The sequence below is a fragment of the Barbus barbus genome (genome assembly GCF_936440315.1).
Source record: "Barbus barbus genome assembly, chromosome: 15".
In the NCBI taxonomy this organism is placed as follows: Eukaryota; Metazoa; Chordata; class Actinopteri; order Cypriniformes; family Cyprinidae; genus Barbus; species Barbus barbus.
The window spans coordinates 26,508,877-26,530,701 of NC_136743.1; the positions used below are offsets into that span (position 1 = coordinate 26,508,877).

At 39.4% G+C, this 21,825-nt stretch overlaps 1 protein-coding gene across 1 annotated transcript in view; it reads left to right on the forward strand.

Moving 5' to 3' along the window:
* LOC306881419 (adenylate kinase isoenzyme 5-like) overlaps window positions 1-21,825 on the forward strand; it is a 105,331-nt gene that overhangs the window by 34,024 nt on the left and 49,482 nt on the right. The window contains exon 6 of the mRNA XM_079435514.1: window positions 1,573-1,764. Coding sequence (XP_079291640.1) covers window positions 1,573-1,764 — 192 coding nt within the window. The remainder of the gene's footprint in view (window positions 1-1,572; window positions 1,765-21,825) is intronic.

Sequence of the window (21,825 nt, forward strand, 5' to 3'; positions counted from 1 at the left end):
TTTCAGTGTTTTAGCTTTCACTGACATTTTGCCTGCCATGCCTCTGTTGAGATAATCAGCCTGCTTTTCTGTTTTGTGACAGGATTTCAGGCTTTTATGAACTGACATTTGTAGCCTTTTTTTCTTCTCCAGTGACTAATTAAGTGCGCATTCCCAAAAGGCTTTCCAGCAGGCAACTGGTTAAGAGGATGACAGTGCATTTCAGATCAAATACCTGCTCTTTGAGGTCATCATTTTTGGCGCAGTGGATAAGACACATGCCTTTGGTGTGAGAGACCCGGGTTCGAATCCACTGTGAGACACCAATGTGTCCCTGAGCAAGACACTTAACCCCTAGTTGCTCCAGAGGCGTGCGACTTCTGACATATATAGCAATTGTAAGTCGCTTTGGATAAAAGCGTCAGCTAAATGAATAAATGTAAATGTAAATGTATCATTTTGTTAACACTTAATGCACGTATGTCAATGTAGGCCTGCTGCCAGTTTGGCAAATAGACAAAAGATACAGTCCACATTCGGTGTATTGTATTTTAATTTTCCTAGTTTTCAGTTAGTTGAACAACAAGCAAAGAAGAAACAGCACAGCTGACATGCTATTGGAGCAGATACAATTAAGACCTTTGACATGTTAAACTTGATAAGGAGGCTGTAAATTAAATTGAAAAAGCTTTATACATATATATAAAAAAAAAAATCATTAACATTGTTGAAACAGCCAATATGTGTATACTGAACGCCAACGCAACAAGCTGTGTTATCACACATCTTAGATTTTTTTTGTTAGTCTTTGATAATTGTTTAACTGTGTCCGTAACCATAGCAACCAACTCTATTATTTACTTTCTCTAGCAGATTTCTTTGCAACTGAACAAAATTGTTGCACACAATAAAGCCTACAAACTAAAATAATAGATAAAATAAGACTGTGACATTTCTCTAAATCCTCAATATTATAAAATGCTGTGCATTTCCTGTGGTTTCACATGTGAATGTTATAACTAAGACACCTGACGTGTGCTTATTTGCCCTGTGGTCCACATCCAATCTCATTCATTATAATATGAGGGGCCATGCAGTCTTACCAGAAGATGAGTTAGACGTGTGAGCTTAGAGTGGTTCTTAATAGCTACATCTTCACAGATCACTGAGACACAAGTTGCTTTGATCTTGACTGCCAGAAGGTGACTATATCCAGAGCCGATCCTCCCTATACGCAGAATACGCAAGCTGCGTAGGGCCCCCGAAACACCAGGGGGCCCCCTTGCTCTCAAAGATGATTTCATTCTAATGATTTTCATTTTCTCTTGCTTGAGACCAGAAAAACGTGTTGAAAGCATAGCGAGCCGCAGAAGAGACACTGTTTCTCAAGCGCTTTCCGCGAGCGCGATTCGAGACGGAGTGAACACGGTCAAATGTGTTTCATTCATTCGTTCATAACTACTCGTAACCCCCCACCCCCCCTGCGTAGGGCGCACAGAAGTCTAGGATCGGCTCTGACTATATCCAACAATATCAACTTGAATTGAGACATTACTAGTTAGGAGACACTCACCTCCTTTTTTTCCTCTGTAGATTTGTACTCCAGACCTGGTGGTGTTTCTGGCCTGCTCTAACCAGCGTCTGAAGGAGCGTTTGGAGAAGCGTGCGGAGCAGCAGGGTCGCCCAGATGACAACCCTAAAGCTATCGATCGACGCTTGACTAATTTCAAACAGAATGCCATCCCCCTGGTCAAATACTTCCAAGAAAAAGGCCTCATCGTCACAGTAAGGAACATTTTTGAGTATATTGCTCATTAGTCAGAGAGACTTCAAACGGAAATGTCAAATGGAAAACTGGATAACACTCTTTAATTAAGCAACTGATAGAATTATTTATTTCTTTATTTATTTGAAAGGGACCATGTACAATATTACATTTTTACATTTAATGCAATGTAAAACACAATCTCTTATAGAAGGTAATCTAGAGGATTTTACAGAATATTTAGAATGAAAATGACCAAAATTATGAAATACAGGAAGGGGCAAATTAAAATGATATATATTTAATATACACATTTGTCTAAAAATAAAATCAAAGCTCAAAAGATTTGAATTCTTTATTGCACCAATATAATTAAAACCAAAGATCATTTCAACACTAAAAGACTGAAATCAAAGGGAGAGTTTACCCAAAACTGAAAATTTTGTGATCATTTTCTCATCCTCACATCATTCCATCCAAACCCATAAGAAATCAGTTCATCTTTGAAACACAAATGAGGATATTTTTTAATGAAACCTGTGAGATTTGTGTCCCTCCATTGAAAGTACAAAACTTCACTCTTACAAAACTTCCTAAAACATTGTAAAACATTATCCACATGAATTGAGGGGTTCAATCCAAGTCTTCTGAAGAGAGACGGTCACATCTGATGAACAGATTTAATTTAAGATTTAATTCACTTATAAACTCTGATCAGTCTTATGGATTTGGAATGACATGAGGGTTGAGTAATTGATGACAGAATATGATAGGATAAGATAGGTTAGGTTTAGATTGGATCTGAACATCTAAACCTGTTTTTAACCATTTGTAACAAAGCCGTATTAAATAGAGCCACACATTATCACTCATAAATGGTAACCTTATAAACATGGTCATTAAAAGTGCATTATATTAGGCTATGGTGTAGGTAATGGCATGCATCATGTGGATCATATTAATTTATCTTGTATATGTGTAGAAAATGGCATGCATTTTGTGGATCATGTGCTTTTATCTTGCATATTAAACTGGTATAATTTTGACACATTTGTGATTAAAATGTAAGTGGCTGTATAATACACCTGCGATCATTACAAGATTAATTTCTGTAAATCCCAGCAGCATATACACTGAGTGTTGGACTGTGCACTGACAAGGTGCACATCCACCACATAGTCCCAATGCTGTCAGTTTCATTAAGACATGCTCTTTATCAGTAATTAATACAGACATATAGGGTGATCTGGGACAGGCCGGAAATTAAATCAGTTAGATCCAGCATGTGTCAGGATCCCAGTGGAGCCACTTTTTAAATAAGCAAGGGGAACTCTTTTCAGTTACTAGATAAAGACAAAGGGGATGTGTTATTATTGGGCTTTTCCACTGCGTGGTACGACTCGGCTCGGCACAGCTCAGAACGGCACGACACGGCTCAGTTTGGCTCGGTTTGTGTTTCCACTGCAGTTTAGTACCGCCTTAGAGTCGGCGGGATTATTCACATGTCGTTATAGTCGCGCCGCCTCAACTGCCGTGACTCCTGAAAAACGTTTTAATCCTGCGTCGCTCCATTAAGCTCTCGCTGGATCCGCTCCTCAGCTATCAACGAGAGGATCGTCTGTACTTCCTCAACAGACAACGAAACAACCATTTTTGCCAGCAGTTGCGTTCAATCCTTTGCAGGCTGTGATGATTTAAATCTAGTGGGTCTGTTGTGTCTTGTGCCGCAAGTTGAATGACAAAGGCAGTGATGATTTTCTCGAGTTTCTACACGTCACGTTTTGGTAATGGTACGGCTCGCTTGGAACCTCGGCCGAGGTGGTACTAAAAAAGTACCAGGTACCAGGTACTGTACCCAGTGGTAAACCCCCCAAAAGTGAGCTGTACTGAACCGTACCATTCAGTGGAAAAGCGCCATTAGAAAGAAGTTAAATCTGGAAATGACAGGAAACATATAAGATTTTGGAGACATCTATAGAAATACAAGGAGCAAGGGAAATCATAAAGTAAAAAGCAATAAATGTCAAATCAAAGTTTCTGATCCAAAGGTTATTTTGGGAAATACTAACAATGGCACTTCATACTTCGTTCTTTTCTTCCTTAAAATGGCTGCAGGGTAAAATTCTTGCTAAAAACATGGAAACCAAAATACTCTGACACTAGATGGAATTGTTTTTATCTTTAACAGACATTTAGAAGCTTGCCATTTTGAAAGGCACATAACGTTTTAAGAAATATTGAAAGCAGAATTACTTTTCTTGTGTTTAAAGGGGTAATTCACTTAAAATCTTGTCATCACTTCTTCGTCCTCATGTGGTTCCAAACCTATTTGACTTTTTTGTTCTGTAAAATACAATAGAAGAAACTTTTTGCACTGCATTTTTCTCTAAAATGTAAGTGAGTAGGAACGTGGGTCGCCAAGGTCCAAAAATGACAAAAAAGTAGGGCTTGGTTCACAATTTAAATTGATCAATTTCAGTCGATCTTCATTTTGATGATCATGAACCAATATTGATCCTAAATTCCAAGATCAAACTTTTAGTTTATGGTGTTTTCTGTTTATGCACTAACAAAATGTAGTTGTAGTAATCTCAGTTTTCAGATTCAGTCAATTTTATCATCAAATTCAAACAATAAAAGTTATTCTTTATAGTGCCCATATTATGGATTTTTGAAAATTACCTTTCATGCCGTGTGTAACACAGCTCTAAGTGAATGAAAACATCCTGCAAAGTTTTAAATCTGAAAATTCACCGTGTATAAAGTTGTTGTCTCTCAAAAGAAAGAGTCGACTCTGAATCATTGAAATGAGTCGTTTTTTTAAACAAATCCCAAGCCGTTTCATGTTTACATCAACATGAAACATTAGCATGTTGTCATCTTTTCATGTCGGTATGAATGAAAGTGAAAATTCATTCTTTGCCACTAGGTGCCGCTTTTGGAGCGGTAAAATAGCGGTTTCCCTGGTAATGCTGTACACAAAGCAGTACTGTGCTCACAAACGCTGCTTCATCAGGCATTACAGGCAAGATGAAATGGAAATGAGACGAATCGGACCAATCATCGCAGATTAGCATCACCCAAATGAGGGGTTTGGAAAAATTAATCGTTAAACAAATCGTTTGGCAGTCGTTGAGCAAATAAGGTAAAAATAAATGCATATTATAAGACAATGAAAGTGTTTTTTGACCTTGAATGCATGTCAACCTGTTGTTGGGTACTCCAAAACCAAAATATGAACCTTTCATTACCCATAATAGGGGCACTTTAATGTGGCGTAACAGCTGTAGTTGCCTCAGTTTAAGCGGCAACATGAAGCACATTGAACTGATCATCTCTTCCTCTTTATTACTAGTTATAGCACAAAAGAAATGTGAATGAACATCAGAAGGTTTGTCGAAAGAAGCAGTACAATTTACTAAAATATTTCTTGTCTTACGTAATCGTTCAATCGGAGTTACAACTGTGGAAGGAAGTCAATAAAATTTTATAATTTTATAATAAAACTTGATAATTGGCTAAAACAATAGCTCTAAAGAAGAGTAATTTGGTAATTATATGCACTGGATTACATATCACATGGCTCATTGAATTAATCTGTCATGCCTTAATGATCTTTAAATTCAATTATAATAATGTGATTGTTATTATACGTTCTCAAATTAATTCATTTACACTGAAAAATACAACTACATTAAATTATGAGATCCTTTTCCATTTTTTTTTTTTTGAATATACAAAGAAGAAATGATAGTGGAAATTAATACTTTTCAACAAAATTAAAATGCCAGTAGTGAGCTTTTAACGAGTGAGTCATTGAGTCATTCATTCGAACGATTCGTTCAAACGGCAGATTTATCAGATGTTTATGCATGGGCTCAGTGCTTGAAGTGGAACCCCCCCCCCCCCCCCCCCCCGTTATTTATTTATATTAAATAAATAAGGACATTTTAATAATTCACAATGTATGTATAGTGCCACAATCAATCAATAATAATTAAATAAAAGTTTTCAATACAAATTAGCACAAGTCAAGCTGCAATACCAAACAGGACCACAGGGAGACGCCGAAGATCGCTTGCCTTTAATATACGGATCCATTCAGAATCGCTAAATCTCTGACCACCGTATAATCAGCTTTCATTACTCTTGCTTTTAAGCCAAATACACGCTGAAAATAATAATTTTACTCACATCTGGATGCAAGTCACTATTCTCTCAGTAATCGCTGATGAAATCGGCCGTGTTTTCTCTGCATTAGCGCTGTTTTGAGCTTACTGTTTGAATTCGTTCGCTGGATCCTTGGACTTTCCAGGAGTTTACGGTTTAAAATTATGTGATTGCAAAAGCCTGCTTCTTTTCATTTTAAGATATGATTTTCGTTATAAAGTACTGATTCAAATTAGTAATCAATAATTAATTATTATTCTACTACTCCGCGTGCCTCCCCTGACATGCTCTTGCGCACCACACAATGAAGTAGACCGACTCTGCTTGTGTTCATTCACGTGATTGGTTGAGATGAGAGGTGATCCCGCCTGGGTAGTGTGATTTACATAGTTTCTATATAATTTCTAATCATATATTGGATCATAGCCTAATCACCCAGACCCTGACGATTTTACTCTGAGTACCGGCAACATGTCAGAAGTACCGGTACGCACAAAAAAGTGCAGGTACTCTAACGGCAAACATATAGAAGTGATGGTACTGCGTACCGATGCGTACCGGCCCACTTCAAGCACTGGCTAATGAAACTTTGACTCAACCGATTCGTTCAAAACACTGAATCATTCAGCAATGAATCGGATGGTTGCTTTGAGATGCGCTTTGTTTACGCCAAAAATGTAAGTGACCTAATACTATTGTATTTGCTCAATGAACTGTTTATAGAACTATTAAACAGTCGTAATGGTGAATTATGTCGCCTAACTAACTGTATTTTAAATATAAAAACTTTCCATTTTGAATTTTTACGTCAGTATGCTGAGTTTCTTTGTGTTGCGCGTTTTGATTTCTCCTGGAGAGGCTGCATGAACCTTGCCTCAGCAGCGCAACCTTATACTGTCAATAGATGCATTATATACAGTAGCTATATCCACTATTCGCCACTTACTCGAAATGTAATAAAATCAGAATAATACTTGCATTTTGGTGTTTACATAGTTATTTTTGGTTAGTGATGTTTTAATCATGTTTAGCATTAATGAAGCATTAATGTCGAGCCCTGGAGACTATGTGCCGGGGCTTAGCCTCGGGCGGCCCCGGCCCAATTTAAACCCAAGAGACTATACCTGATACACGGACAGTATATCAAAACAAATCAATATCGAATCAAGATCAGAATGGAATCGAATGTTGTGAATCAAAATCAAATAGATTAGTGAAATCTGTGTTAATACACAAGCCTACAAAAAGCACAGAAGTACCATAAATGTGGTATATATGACTTTATTTCAAATCTTCTAATGTCATATGATAAATTTATGTGAGTAACAGACCCCAAACCTCAAAATCAAACCGGATGGGAGGTATCTAAATGTTCCATGTTTGAATTAAACAAAAGCGCAAATAAGATCTGAGGCTACGTTTATGCAACAACGATGTACTACAAAATGGAAGAGTTTTCCTTCGCATTTTTTAAAAGCTTTGTATACAGATAGCAACATGGTCAAATGCATGACAAATGTTTTCACAAATTTGTGTTTTTATAGTTTACATGGAGATAATAACGGTATAATAATGTGCACTTTAATAACGTGCACTTTGAAACCCGTTTTCAAATGTTTGCATTTTCAGGCCCTCAAAACACATGAAAAGTTTTCTATTTTTAGTTGTAAATGGTGTCATGTAAACCCTTAGAAAGAAAAATAAAAGTCACAAAATGAGGGTGAGTAAATGATGACAGAGATTTCATTTTTGAGTGAACTATCCCTTTAAGGGTAAAATACCCAGCTGTAGCTAAATAATATCCAAGCTTATGAGCTTGTGATAAGCTGAATCTCTCTGCCAATGCGTTCTTCAGCACCTCCACTAGCCCACATTTCTGCTGCTCGTGTGCCAGCAGAGACTGGCATGCTACAGCAGCAACTGGAGAAAAATGGATGTTTAATCTTGAAATAGTGAAAAACAAGAGAGCAAAGCATCCATATTCATTTAAACAGAGCTGAAGCTCTTCACACTCATGTGAGATGATATGCCAGTATGAGCAGGTGTTTGAGGATGCAGGTGTGTGATCACACTCACACCCTTCTCTCCGATCAGACCGGAGCACATTTCTCATTCACAGCGTGCAGCCTGCATTGATCCGCTTCACTCTCAAATGAAGCGTTTACGCAGGAGAAGACACACAAACATTACTCTTCAAAATCAAACTGGCCTTGGGAAGATAAATATTTTTTTCCTTCACATCAATTGTACATTCACTTCCTGTCTACAGCCGAGGGTTGAGTAGATTTAATTAACTGACGGTTGATTGACAGCTCTAGTGTTGTGTGGACTCCCGCTTTGTAAGGCGATTTCAGCTGAGGATAAATAAAGAGACAGTGTGGCTGTCAGCTGCACTACCTTCACTGGTGCGGATGCAGAGAAACTTGTGTAATGCATACCATCAAATTAGTAAAAACATTTCAGACAACATGAGCTTACCAAACACTTATTGGAGCCATTGGATTTAATGCATGTTGAGATTGATTAGATGGTAAAAGTATACAAATATACACCACATGAAGCAGTCACGCCTTTTTACTAATCTACACAAGTTGCCCTTAATGTCATATCTAATGATGTGTGTTGAGATATTTAATATGAAAATAAATGCAGCCTAATTTGGTTATATTAGATGTATGTTTTTCTTATTTAACCATAATCATGATATTGTAACTGTCGTGTCTTGTTCACTTTTCCGTGAACAGCCGTGCATAATTCTGAAATTCAATAATAACGGCAATGGCATTTAACAGTAAAGGCTCATATTTGAATGTTATTTTAATTTATGAAGACTCAAGCGGGTGTATGATGTGATTTAGCCTGTATGCACATTTGTTCGAAAGACAGAGTGATCACAAGATGCTCGGCAAAAGTCAGGCTATTGTTTACAGAAAGGATGCGCGTTATCTTTTTTTTCTGTTAATTATCATGTTGCGCTGCGTGTCTGTTTTTCTTCAAAGCACCATCTTAGAATGCCTAATGTTGGTTTGATTGCTTGTGTTACATGAGAAAATAAATAAGTTTGCCTACCTGATGTAACAGATTTAATGCGGGTGCGTTTTTGGTCGCGACTCACGGTCTTTACGGTCAAACGGTTCTGGTCTTGTACAGAATTAAATTAGTGCTGCTGCGCCACACAGCTCAAATATTTGTCCGCCAAGGGGTGAGAGATTACGAAAACGATTGTTTATTTTTGATAATTATTATTTTATTTCAGTTAGTTTTTCAATAACTGTTGTTAGTTTCATTTCGTTTGTTTTTAAATTATTTTGACGTTTTAATTTTATTTCAGTTTCGTTTTCGTCTTAGTTTTAGTCTTCGTTTACGAAAATAACCTTGGTGTTGATCATCTACGTTTTTGATTATCATTCTGAATCCAATTCAGTCTTTTTTCAGCTTTTTGTTCAAAATGTTATTTCTTTATTTTTTTTATTTATGAAATTTACCCACATTCAGGGGCCGTTCTTCGTACGTCGCTTATTACATCCAAGATCAAATGACACATCCAAGATGATAATCATCGCGCTAATCATGATCTGGCTAATTCGGTTCTTCGAACACACCTGTTGTTGATGATTAGTATGGCTGGATTTAGTTATCTGAGATAATTCCGCATTCATGGGTTGGTTTTAAAGTGACTATGTATTGATACTCGAAACCACGATCAACACTGTAGCGATTGGCTGGTGGCAAGACAGAAACGTAATGACATCATATAATTCAAAAAGACACCTGACGAAAAACTTGACAAATTTCTGGACTTTTATAAGGAAACCGCCAAGCGAACAAAACTACATAAATGTTATAATAGATAAATTAAATGTGCACTGTTTTTATTTTATTTTTTATTTTTTTACATGATTCCCAATTATTTATATTTTTATAACTCAGATTTGTTACGTGACAGCATTAATTAAAGTTTCTTTAGGGTCAAGATCATGTTATCTGCATCTCCTGCACTCCATCAAGCCACTCCCATAATAGCTGTCACCACTCAAATTAATGCACGACTCCGATTAACTGTAATGTGTGTAAGACCCTAATACAATTATGAAGTAATTATTTTATGACGAATAAATCTTTCAGTGAGTAAAACTGACCGTGTCTATAGTATTATTAGCATTAGCATTATATAGCATTATTAAATTATATTTAAATTAATTTTTAAATGATTATTATTTAAAAGTATTGTCCCTGGATCTGTAGGATACTCTTGTAATAAAGTAGCTGGGACAGATTTTAAGTATCAATTCTACTTAAAAAGATGCAATCTAATCCTGCTTCCATGAAATAAGCCTGCTCCCGAGCAGGTTGAAGCTTATGGACCTGTTGCTATGACAGCAACTCCGGGATGAGCTTCAAAGAACCAAACAATCCAAGATCATGCCAAATCGTCAACAATCAAATCCAGCTAACCGAGTTAGCGATGTACAAAGAATGGTCCCAGGTGTTTAAAAAAAGAATGCATTTAGTCCCAAGGAGTATTGAAATAGTACACTTATACACTGATATACTACTAGTACACTGATATACTTATTACATAAAGTATACTTAAAAATATACTTGAACTTTACTTAAGTATACTTAATAAAATAAACTTGAAGTATACTACCTTTTGGTAAGGGAATCTTTGATAAGTTTAAAGCATTTAATTTACTCTAAGCTGAGTAACTTTATTGTACCTTTTAAATTAGCGTATACATTTCATAATACTGTAGGTGGAGGGTGTCACTTTTTTAATAAAATGTGTTGATCTGGTAAAAAGTGAAGAGGCTTGTGTTAAATCTGCTGGCATTTCAGATGGCTGGATGTGATTCAGACACGACTCAGGTGAGATGATTTAATTAATCTCTCCCATCTGCGGCACCACAAGCATACTGCAGTAATCAGGTGGAATAAGCTTCACGCCATTTCTTATTAATGTGAATTAATTTCCTCATCATCCAAGGAAAGCCTTACAGTTAATATTTTTACAGTTTGGTTTGTTTGGCTTTTTTATTAAACCCCCATGAGGCTTTAGATTTTTATTTTTTTTCATATTCAAACCCAAGTTTTGAATATGAACGGGCACTGATATTTTGCCATTGCTACACCATTATGGGGCTTCACTGATGTTCATTCATAAGCTTTTATTCTAACAAAATATATTTCTACAAGCAACAAACAAACCGCAAATATAAAATACGGCTTCCTCCTTTACTCATTCTCTTTGTCACAGCTTCACTGCACTTGCCGTTTACATTTTTTATGTTTCAATAGCAAAGATGTACGTTTGCAGTGGCATTGTTTCTGTGGTGTGATGTATAGCCATCCATCCATCCATCCATCTTCTTCCGCTTATCCGGGGCCGGGTCGCGGGGGCAGCAGTCTAAGCAGGGATGCCCAGACTTCTCTCTCCCTAGACACTTCCTCCAGCTCTTCCGGGGGGACACCGAGGCGTTCCCAGGCCAGCCGGGAGACATAGTCTCTCCAGCGTGTCCTAGGTCTTCCCCGGGGTCTCCTCCCAGTGGGACGCGCCCGGAACACCTTCCCGGGAAGGCGTCCAGGAGGCATCCGGAACAGATGCCCGAGCCACCTCAGCTGACCCCTCTCAATGTGAAGGAGCAGCGGCTCTACTCTGAGCTCCTCCCGAGTGACCGAGCTTCTCACCCTATCTCTAAGGGATCGCCCAGCCACCCTGCGGAGAAAGCTCATTTCAGCCGCCTGTATCCGGGATCTTGTCCTTTCGGTCATGACCCAAAGCTCATGACCATAGGTGAGAGTAGGAACGTAGATTGACCGGTAAATCGAGAGCTTCGCCTTGCGGCTCAGCTCTTTCTTCACCACGACAGACCGGTACATCGACCGCATTACTGCAGAAGATGCACCGATCCGTCTGTCAATCTCCCGTTCCATCCTTCCCTCACTCGTGAACAAAACCCCAAGATACTTAAACTGATGTATAGCCGTTTTTTATTTTTTATAAGATGAGGAATGGTGTTCTCATCAGTTTATGCATGAGTGTAAATGAGGATGTGTTGATTTCTACTGCGCTGAATGGGTTTAGAGAGAAATGGGTTTTATCAGAGAGCAGAGAGAATGCCATTCCATCCCAGAAGAATATTTGATTACTCAGAGGATGATCTTTCATGAAAAGTCTGTCGTCATTTACTCGTTTCATGTCATTCCAGACCTTTCTTTTTCTCTGAGCAGCATAAAAGAAGGTATTTTGAAAAATGTTTCAACTGTTGTTCAAAACTACACTGGCCCCATTGACTTTCACTATGTGGAAGAGAAAAAATAAATACATTTTCAGTTCTACAGTTACAATGATAATAAAGTACTTTATGGCCAGGAGCCATATCACCCTGTAACCCAAGACTAGTCACCCACTGAAGCTAAGCAGGATTGAGCCAGGTCAATACCTGGATGGGAGTCCTCCTGGGAAAACTAGGTTGAGGTGTTAGTGAGGCCAGCAGGGGGTGCTCACCCTGTCGTCTGTGAGGGTCCTAATGTCCCAGTATAGTGATGGGGGCACTATACTGTCAAAAAAAGCACCAACCTTCAGATGAGATGTTAAACCGATGTCCTGACTCACTGTGGTCATTAAAAATCCCAGGATGTCATTTGAAAAAGAGCAGTGGTGTTAACCTGGCATCTTGACCAAATTCGCCCATTGGTCTCTGTCCATCATCATGGCCTCTTAAGTGGACAGTCGGCCGTCATGCAGTTATTGTTCATCAGCAGACTATGTTTTCTCAGTGTGTTCCGTGCCGTTGGATAAAGTTGGTCCTCGTCTGCTTTATTTCGCCCAATTCGACATGTTGAATCGGCGTTGGAGCTCGTCGGCCAGTGGGGCCACCTGATCATTCTGATTGGCTGTTCAGCTGGCAAACCAGTGCACGAGAAATGCACAGAACGGATGTGCTACTTGGACTGTGTGTCAGGGCAACTTTGAACCCAGACGCTGACGACGTGAGCCAACCCCTCAGTCTGCTTTCGTCGCCATTAGTTTGTCGGTGTCGGCTTGGTGTGTACCGGGCTTTAGTCATCCCCATATACTGATTGGCTTCATCACTCTGTCTCCTCTCCACCAATAAGTTGGTGTGTGGTGGGCATTCTGGCGCAATATGGCTGTCGTCAACATTGGTGGTGGTTGAGGAGATTCCCCACTTCCATGTGAAGCTCTCAAGTGGCTATTCGGACAAGGCATTAGTCATGCACATGTACTCTCTGTACACTGTACTCTTAAAGGGATAGTTTATGCAAAAATGTCTGAAAAAGTTCTGTCATTAAGTAAGACCTGACCAGTAAGACCTTCGTTCATCTTCGGAACACAAATTAAGATATGTTTATTGAAATCCAAGAGCTTTCTGACCCTACATAGACAGCAATGCAACTGAAATGTAGATTTCTTCTATTACGGGTCACTCTCCACTGCATTGTGGTACTCCCGTGAACACGCAGCAGATTTACACGGAGGAGAAGACTTGTTGAATAAAGCCGTTATTTTTGTTTTATTTACGCACAAAAAGTATTCTCATAGTTTCATAAAATTACAGTTAATCACTGATGTCACATGGACTTTTTAACGATGGCCTTACTACCTTTGAGAACTGTACCCTCAAACTCAGCCAAATTACATGGCAGCAGAGGCGAGTTCTTCTGACGTTAGCGAGTTCACGGATGTAGCATTAAGCTTTGTAAACATGCTAACCGAGCAAGCTACAGAAACAATAACGATAAGGACATTCTCCAACCAGAAACCGTGGGTGGACAGAACAATCCGTGTTGCGGTTAACACACGCACTGCCGCTTACAATGAGGCTCTTCTGACCAGGAATATGAGCGAGTACAAAGCATCGTGCTATGCTCTCCGACGCGCAGTAAGAGCCGCTAAACACAGATATAGAGAGAGAATTGAGTCTCATTTCCAGCTCAATGACTCTCGACGGATGTGGCAGGGACTGAGGACCATCTGTGCCTTCGGAAACAAATCCTCCGCGGAGGTGAGAGCAGATCCGTTGCTGGCCGACGAGTTAAACACCTTCTTCGGCCGCTTTGATTGCAACAGCGGCGGCGCGTCTCTGCCAACCAGTGCGTCAGGAAGCAGCAGGCAGAGCAGCAATGATCCTGTAAACACCGTGTCGGAGGATGAGGTTCGGAGGGCACTAAAGAAAGTGAACATTAGGAAAGCAGCCAGACCTGATGGGATAACCGGATGTGTTCTGAGGTTCTGAGGTTAATGAGTCCCTTGCTACCTCCGTGGTCCCCACCTCATTAAAAAAAATCCATAATAATCCCTGTGCCAAAGAACAATAAACCCTATTGCCTGAATGACTATCGCCCAGTTGCACTCACATCTATAGTCATGAAGGTTTTTGAGAGACTTGTAAAGAGCCACATTTGCTCCTCCATCCCTGATACTTTGGACCCTCTTCAGTTTGCCTATTGCCCAAACAGATCTACGGACGATGCCATCTCTCACGTTCTCCACTCTTCCCTCACACACTTGGACAGCAACAATGGGAATTATGTAAGGCTGCTATTCATTGACTATAGCTCAGCTTTCAATACCATAGTCCCCATCAAGCTAGCATCTAAACTCACAGACCTTGTCCTAAACTCCTCACTCTGTGACTGGATTCAAGACTCCCTGCTGATGATACTGTGGTTCTGGGCCTCATCTCCAACAACGATGAGACCACATACTTGGATGAGGTAGAGAGACTCACATCATGGTGCCAGGACAACTGTCTCTCTCTGAATGTGAGCAAAACTAAAGAGCTGATCATGGAATTTAGGAAGAGACAGCAGCGGTCCCACACTCCTCTTATGATCAGTTGGACCCCTGTGGAGAGGGTGAGTAGCTTCAAGTACCTCGGTGCAAACATCTCTGAGAACCTGACTTGGACTACACACTTCCAAACACGGGTTAAGAAAGCCAGGTAAAGACTGTACCATCTGCGACAGCTGAGGAAATTCAGGGTCTCACCAGCAATCCTGAAAACGTTCTATTCAGGGACCATAGAAAATGTATTGACTCAGTGCATCTCAGTGTGGTATGGAAACAGCTCCAATCAGGACTGCAAAGCACTACAGAAAGTTCTGCGCTCAGCTGAGCGCATCTCAGGGTCTGCTCTCCCCTCTTTGCAGGACATCTACCTCAAACGCTGCAAAAGTAGAGCTGTCAAAATTATCAAGGACTCAAATCACCCTGGTAACCGTCTATTCACTTTGCTTCCATCTGGTAAGCGCTTCCGTAGCCTGATGGCAAAAACTGAGAGACTTAGGAGGAGCTTCTTCCCCCAGGCCATCAGGCTCCTAAACTCTAACTCTGTGTCATAACATCACTTGACTCCATGTTAACATCACTATATCAATAAGCTATTCATATTTTTTTCTACCTCATATTGCTGCTATTTAAATACCATGTACAACTTTTTTGCACAATCTTTTGCACATTCCTGTTATATTACTATTTATTTAATATATTACATATATATATTATATATATTACGTCGGCCAGCAACGGATCTGCTTAAAAAATTAAATAATTAAACATAATGCCATAATTTACTCATTCTCAAGCACATTTAAAAACAGCAGAAATTAACCAAAGCATAAATTCCGATCTCAGCATCACTCTCCAATAAGTAAATCAATAAATGGATGAATGTATAGTTTGGCTACCAATATTCTTCAAAATATCTTCTTTTAGATTCCACAGAAAGAAAGAAAGAAAGAAAGAAAGAAAGAAAGAAAGAAAGAAAGAGGACTTTCTGAGTTTTGCTTGGAGAAAATCTGATATATAATAGCAGGTTATTTCAGAACAACACCAAAAAAATATTTTCACCTTTTGATTTTAATTAGATTCAGCATATGTGTGGGGTTTTTTTTCTCCTTAAAACAACAGGAAAATATTTAAAATATATCTCTTTGTATCAGCCTAAAGATAATCATTATGTGGTTACCTTAAACATAAACCCTAAGTAAGAAAGAAATGGATGGGTGAGGTTTCTTCTTCTCTTGTACGGTGTGGGAGGGGAATCGTGGTTGACTGCTGCTGATGTGGCGCAAAGGGAATTCATGCCACGCTCTCTTCTGAGAAGATATGTTTGCATTTCAATGATACTGGGCTGAGGCTGGCATCTCATGGAACACAACTGCCTGCGTTTCAGGTTGGATAAGCCTAAGATGTGAAACCTTTTCCCAATCACCTCCACAGTTCCCATGGTGACGGGGTCTCTGTGGGTTCCAGGCGAAACTGATATAAATAATGTGGCCTCTTTTAGATTCTTTGGTGATTCCTATATATGCAACAGGTTTAGAAACATACATCTGACTCATTATTCATTAAAAATAGGAAATTTGAACCAAATCTTAATGCATACATGAAACTGACACATTCTGCTGGCACAATAAGAATGGAAGACCTCATCTACTGAATTAGTTTGCAATGAATTGGTTTAGCAGCCATCTTCTTGACACTGGATATTGCAAATACTGGTGATGTAACATTTTTAGAGATTCAGGAGAGATCATTGTCATATATAGGAAATATCAGGTCATCTTGAGATTAATGAAGTGTGCCATTTAACTGCTTAATGTCAACCGCATGCAGTAGAGTTTGTGCGCTGGCTGTCAGATATGTCATCTTCAGTTTATCAGTTCTGCTCTAAACTTCGCTAGTTTGCTGCTGTACATTTCATTCTGCCTGCAGGCATTGTATAAGCAACTTCAGGGCTGAAATTGCTAACTTTTTTATGCCTAAAATGACCCTAGAATGGAACTATACAAAGCCACATTCATTTAAAGGGGTCATATGGTGCTTTTTTATTTTTCAAATACTGTACATTATTATAGGTCCTCTATGCCCCGCCTCTCTCAAACGCTTCGTTTTCTACAAAGTCCCTCCTTCCGACAAGCGCAGTCTGCTCTGATTGGCCAACTGGCACGGTCCATTGTGATTGGCCGAACACCACAAGCCGCGTCGGAAATGTAACGCCCCATTCCATAATCGTGAGCTTCAGCTTTCAAAATTAAAGACAGTTAATAATGTCCTTAGTTTTATCATCAGTTCAAGCCCGAAAGGGGAACAGAGTCGCGTGACCGGCACAGTTATGAAGCTCGTATGTGTTTGCAGTACACAAGCCGCGGTTGTGTGACCGTGTCTCCCTCTCTCACACACGCGAGCACACACACACACACAAACAAACAAACAAACAAACGACACTGCGCTGTGACTCTTTCTCTCTCACTCTCCCCCTCACACACACACGACGCGCAAAACTCCGCATCTGAACAGTCAATAGCAAATACTTAAACTAATAACAAAACATACAGTCGCTGATTCAGAAGCGCCAGATTGTCATAGCAAAGTCAGAATTACCTCCTCTCCTAGGTTCACGAAACGGTCGTCCATGCATTGAAAATGCATTGCTGTTCTGTTGTAAGTAATCTTAATGATTCCTAAATGCATCTACTTTCTTAAGGCCAAATAAAGTGCTTTAGCTTTCACATAGAAACCACAGTGTCTTCCTGACATGGCTGCATTAACACTACTGCGGTTACTGAAACCATGACTTCATTTTTGCATGAACATTTGGGCTGCATTATGCAAATATTTCCACATGACGTAGACATGTGGGGGTGTGTTTGAACGAGCCGTTTTAGGGGGACGTGGCAGAATCTTAACTTTGATAAAGAATATCTCTTTGGTTTTGAGACTTTAGTCTTTGCAACTTCAGGGATCTTATCTATGCACAAACAGCTTGTAACACTCCAATGACAAAGGAAAACTTGAAATTGCATCATATGACCCCTTTAATCTAAACTGAGAGCCTGAGTCATGTTCATTAAACTGATTTGAACAAGAACTACATACAGCACAAGGGAAAACACTTTTCTGAGTGTTTGTCCAAAGATTTACCATCCTTGCCTCTAAGTCTTTTACTGTCACTTTTTTAATATAAAACTGACTGAAATATTAGACCTTCTTCTTTTACAGGGATAGTTTGCCCAAAAAATGACATTCTGTCATGTTTCACTGTCCCTCAAGTTGTTCAAAACCTTTTTGGTGTCTTCTGTGGAACACAATAGGAGAATTTAAAAAAAGTCTGTTTTGAAATGAATAATTTCAGTTTTCCGTTAACAGGAGTGACATTTTTCATGGATTTCATGTCATGGATTTGACAAGTCCAAAATGTTAAAAGCCGGGATGTTTTCTTGCTTCGTCAGCATAGTCAGCTATTTTCAGTCTTCAGAAATCCTTGTTGATTCAGGACAGGCTATATTTTCATAAAAAGTATATTTTCATAACTAAGTTGATACTGGCAAAGACTCATTAATTGCATTGATTAGAATGTCTGAGTGTGGTTATGTCCCCAGCTCATTAACCTGTAGGTTTTGAGACCCTCTATAAAAAAGGTGAAATATAAGCACAATATTTGGATGAAAATTACAATTGTTAAGAAAAGGCTACCAAGGCTATTCCAAAAATAATAGAACAGCAGCATAAAATACCAGAAAAGTGGTGCATATGCCTTATGTGCTATATTAAATTTTTTCTGAAATCAGATGGACTGAAATTTAAGTCACTGACACACTTTTTGTAATTTTTGAATATGACTCTGAACCTGAATCACTTCAGGGAAGATTATCAGTGAATAAAATGTGTGCTCCACTGAGAAACAGCGGCTTACAGGTTTGTAACAACATGAGAAGGAGTAAATAATGACAGTTATGTTTAAGTCAACTTTTCTTCAGTAATGCAGAACTACACTACACTTTCCATCTATTTCCATCTCACACCATATTTAAATCCCCCCACAGTTGATAACCAAACCAAATCTGTATATACTGACTGGGCCGCATTGGCATGGAGTGGATAACGGCTCTAGAATCCTGACTCTAGAGGCCCTCCGTGGGCCAGGCATAAGGCTTAACTGGGATTCAGGAGCCCTACTTGGGCTTAACTGGGGATCAGGAGCCCTCCTTGGGCTTAACTGGGGATCAGGAGCCTTCCATGGGCTTAACTGGGGATCAGGAGCCCTCCCTGGGCTTAGCATGGGAACAGGATGGCGCTCTGGAGGAGCGGGCACTTTAGGGCACTCTGGGGCTGAAGCCGACACTGGAGGGCGCTCTGGGGCTGGAGCCGACACTGGAGTGAGCTCTGGGGGTGGAGCCGACACTGGAGTGAGCGCCGGGGCTGGGGCTGGAGCTGGGGCTGGAGCCGGCACTGGAGCGAACTCTGGGGCTGGAGTCAACACTGGAGCGAACTCTGGGGCTGAAGCCGACACTTTTGGGCTGAGGAGAGGGAAATGGCCATCGGGCATGACTTGGAGTGCCCGGCAGGCTTGTGGGAGCCGCAACTGGTGGGCTTGACTTCGGAGCGGCCGGCAGGCTTGACATCGGAGCAGCCGATGGACTTGAGAGATCCGCGGCCGGCGAGCTTGACCTAGAAGCGCCCGCCGGGCTTGATTTGGGAGCGGCCGGCATTTCAGGGCTGAGGACGATGGTAAAGCTACGGAGGATACGGGAGTGTTTGGGGCGGGGATGGCGGTCCGAGCTGTTGGTGCTGAATGTGGGGGTTCCTGGCGTGGGGTGAGCTGGCGAGACGAGGCGTGCCTCAGCGGGGACTGGACGACGAGACTGAAACTTTTCCTTTAATTCTTCAACTTCATAATTTGTGTCGTTCAAATAAAGAACGAGATTAATCAGCTCGATCAGGGGATAATCACACTCGGAAAGATCGCAGCGGTTCATCTCGTCGTCCAGCCCCAGCTGAAAGCACACACCAAGAGCGGCATCGTGCCTGCTCAACTGGTTAGCAAGCTCAAGGAAATCCTCCACATACCGTTCCAACCTCCGACCAGCCTGCCGCAAACCCCACAGCTTGTCCTCAGCCATCATCTTATTTTGGTCGGATCTTCTGTCACAGTGGTGTTGCAGGGAGAACGCAGGAGACATGAAGTCTCATAATGAAGCACACAGGGGTAATCCAGCACAGGAAACAGCAAGCACGCAAACATAATATGTAGACCCGACGAAGAACAAAGGAACAAACAGGAACTAATATATAAAGGATAATAAGGAACACAGGTGCTTGGAATAATCAATTAACTTAACAAGAAAAGGAACATGACCAAATAAGAAAACAGGAACAGAAACAGGGGCAAAACGGATCCAAAACTCTGACATATACATTATCATTTAAAAAGTCTGAGGTCTGTAAAATTTTTAATTGTTTTTGAAACCTTCTTATTTTCACCAAGGCTGCATTTATTTAATCTAAAAATACAGTAATAATGTGACATATTATTACAATTTAATACAACTGTTTGTTATTGTAATATATTTGAAAATGTAATTTATGATGGCAAAGCTGAGTTTTCAACATCATTATTCCAGTATTCAGTGTCACGTGATCCTTCAGAAATCATTCTAATATGCTGATTTTCTGCTTATTAACATTTCCTATTGATTACAGTTTTGCTCCCAAATATTTGTGGAAACTGTAAAAAATAAAAAATAAATGTCATATTTTCTGACAATATAAATGTCTCTACTGTTACTTTTGATAATTCTTATTCTTACCAACTTAAAATGTTTAAATGTTTATAATCTCATAAATATATTCTATTCAAAATATATATGTATTCAGGATTCTGATATATTAATATCAGAAATTAAAATTATATAATATATTTTATTATATTATATTAGATCAGATATTATTATATTATTTTAGATGTTTGCTGAATTTCAATTGTTATAATTAAATGAATACAATATATTGTTTATTTAGTATTAATACAATATGGATACTTGTTAAAGACATTTCCCAAAAAAAATATGTAAAGGGGAAATATAAATGCTATTACAAATTAACTTTAATATTAAATTAATAGTTAATATAATAGTAATGTTTGATTTATTACAGATACACTGAAGTATAACATAATTTACCAGAATAGTTTCTTATTGAAATTATGAATTCCAAACTTACTTTGTTGGACTTGAAAAGATGATGTGCTTTAGGTTTATTTATGATGAATAATTATACTATAGTACTACTTGTACTATTGATGGTACACATTTGTAAATACTTTTGATGTGACTCACTCTGTCAGCATTTAATCTGCACTCTGCAGATGACATTGTGTTTCCAAGTCTTAATACAATCTGTAAATATTTTACAGTATTTCTTTATCTTTCTTTCTTTCGCTCTCTCTCTTTCTTTCTTTCTTTCAAAAGGTAAATTTGCCTCCCAAGTGAGAACAGCAGTTTAGCACGTTGAGTTTTGTGCTGAACAGCAGGGCGCCATATGTGCTGATAGTGGATCTGTATGTGGCAGAGTATGACTCAATGTCAGTCTGTAATGACAACCACCTGTTAGGCTGGTTGGAAATGCAGATCCCTCATCTTTTAGAGAAGTTTTAAACACTAAAGCACTGTGGGAGGGAAAGAAGGAAGTTGCAGGTACAAATGTCATGTGGAGAAATTCCTGCTGGAAGCTTGTAATTACTTGGTTGTTGGATTTTAAAGTAAACTCTGACTGTGGGTAACCCTCAGTTCATTTTAAAGGTGCAGGAAATTACAGCAGTGTGAAGAATGACTCAGGAAATGCTGTTTGGGATCCTCTTGTATCTTCAGTGATTTCTTCCACTTGTTGCTATGGTGAAGCGACCTTCATTAGGCTGTTTGAAGAGAGAAGAAAGTAGCATCTCTGATGAATACAGAATGTTATTATTAGCGCTGTTAACTAGCTCATTACCCTGTGACAGGAAGCTATATGCTTCACAAAAACATGATGCATCATATCCGTAGCCTTCGGTCAGATCGAGGGGAAGGTTAAGTGTTTTATTTCACGTCAACATTTAAGCATTTGG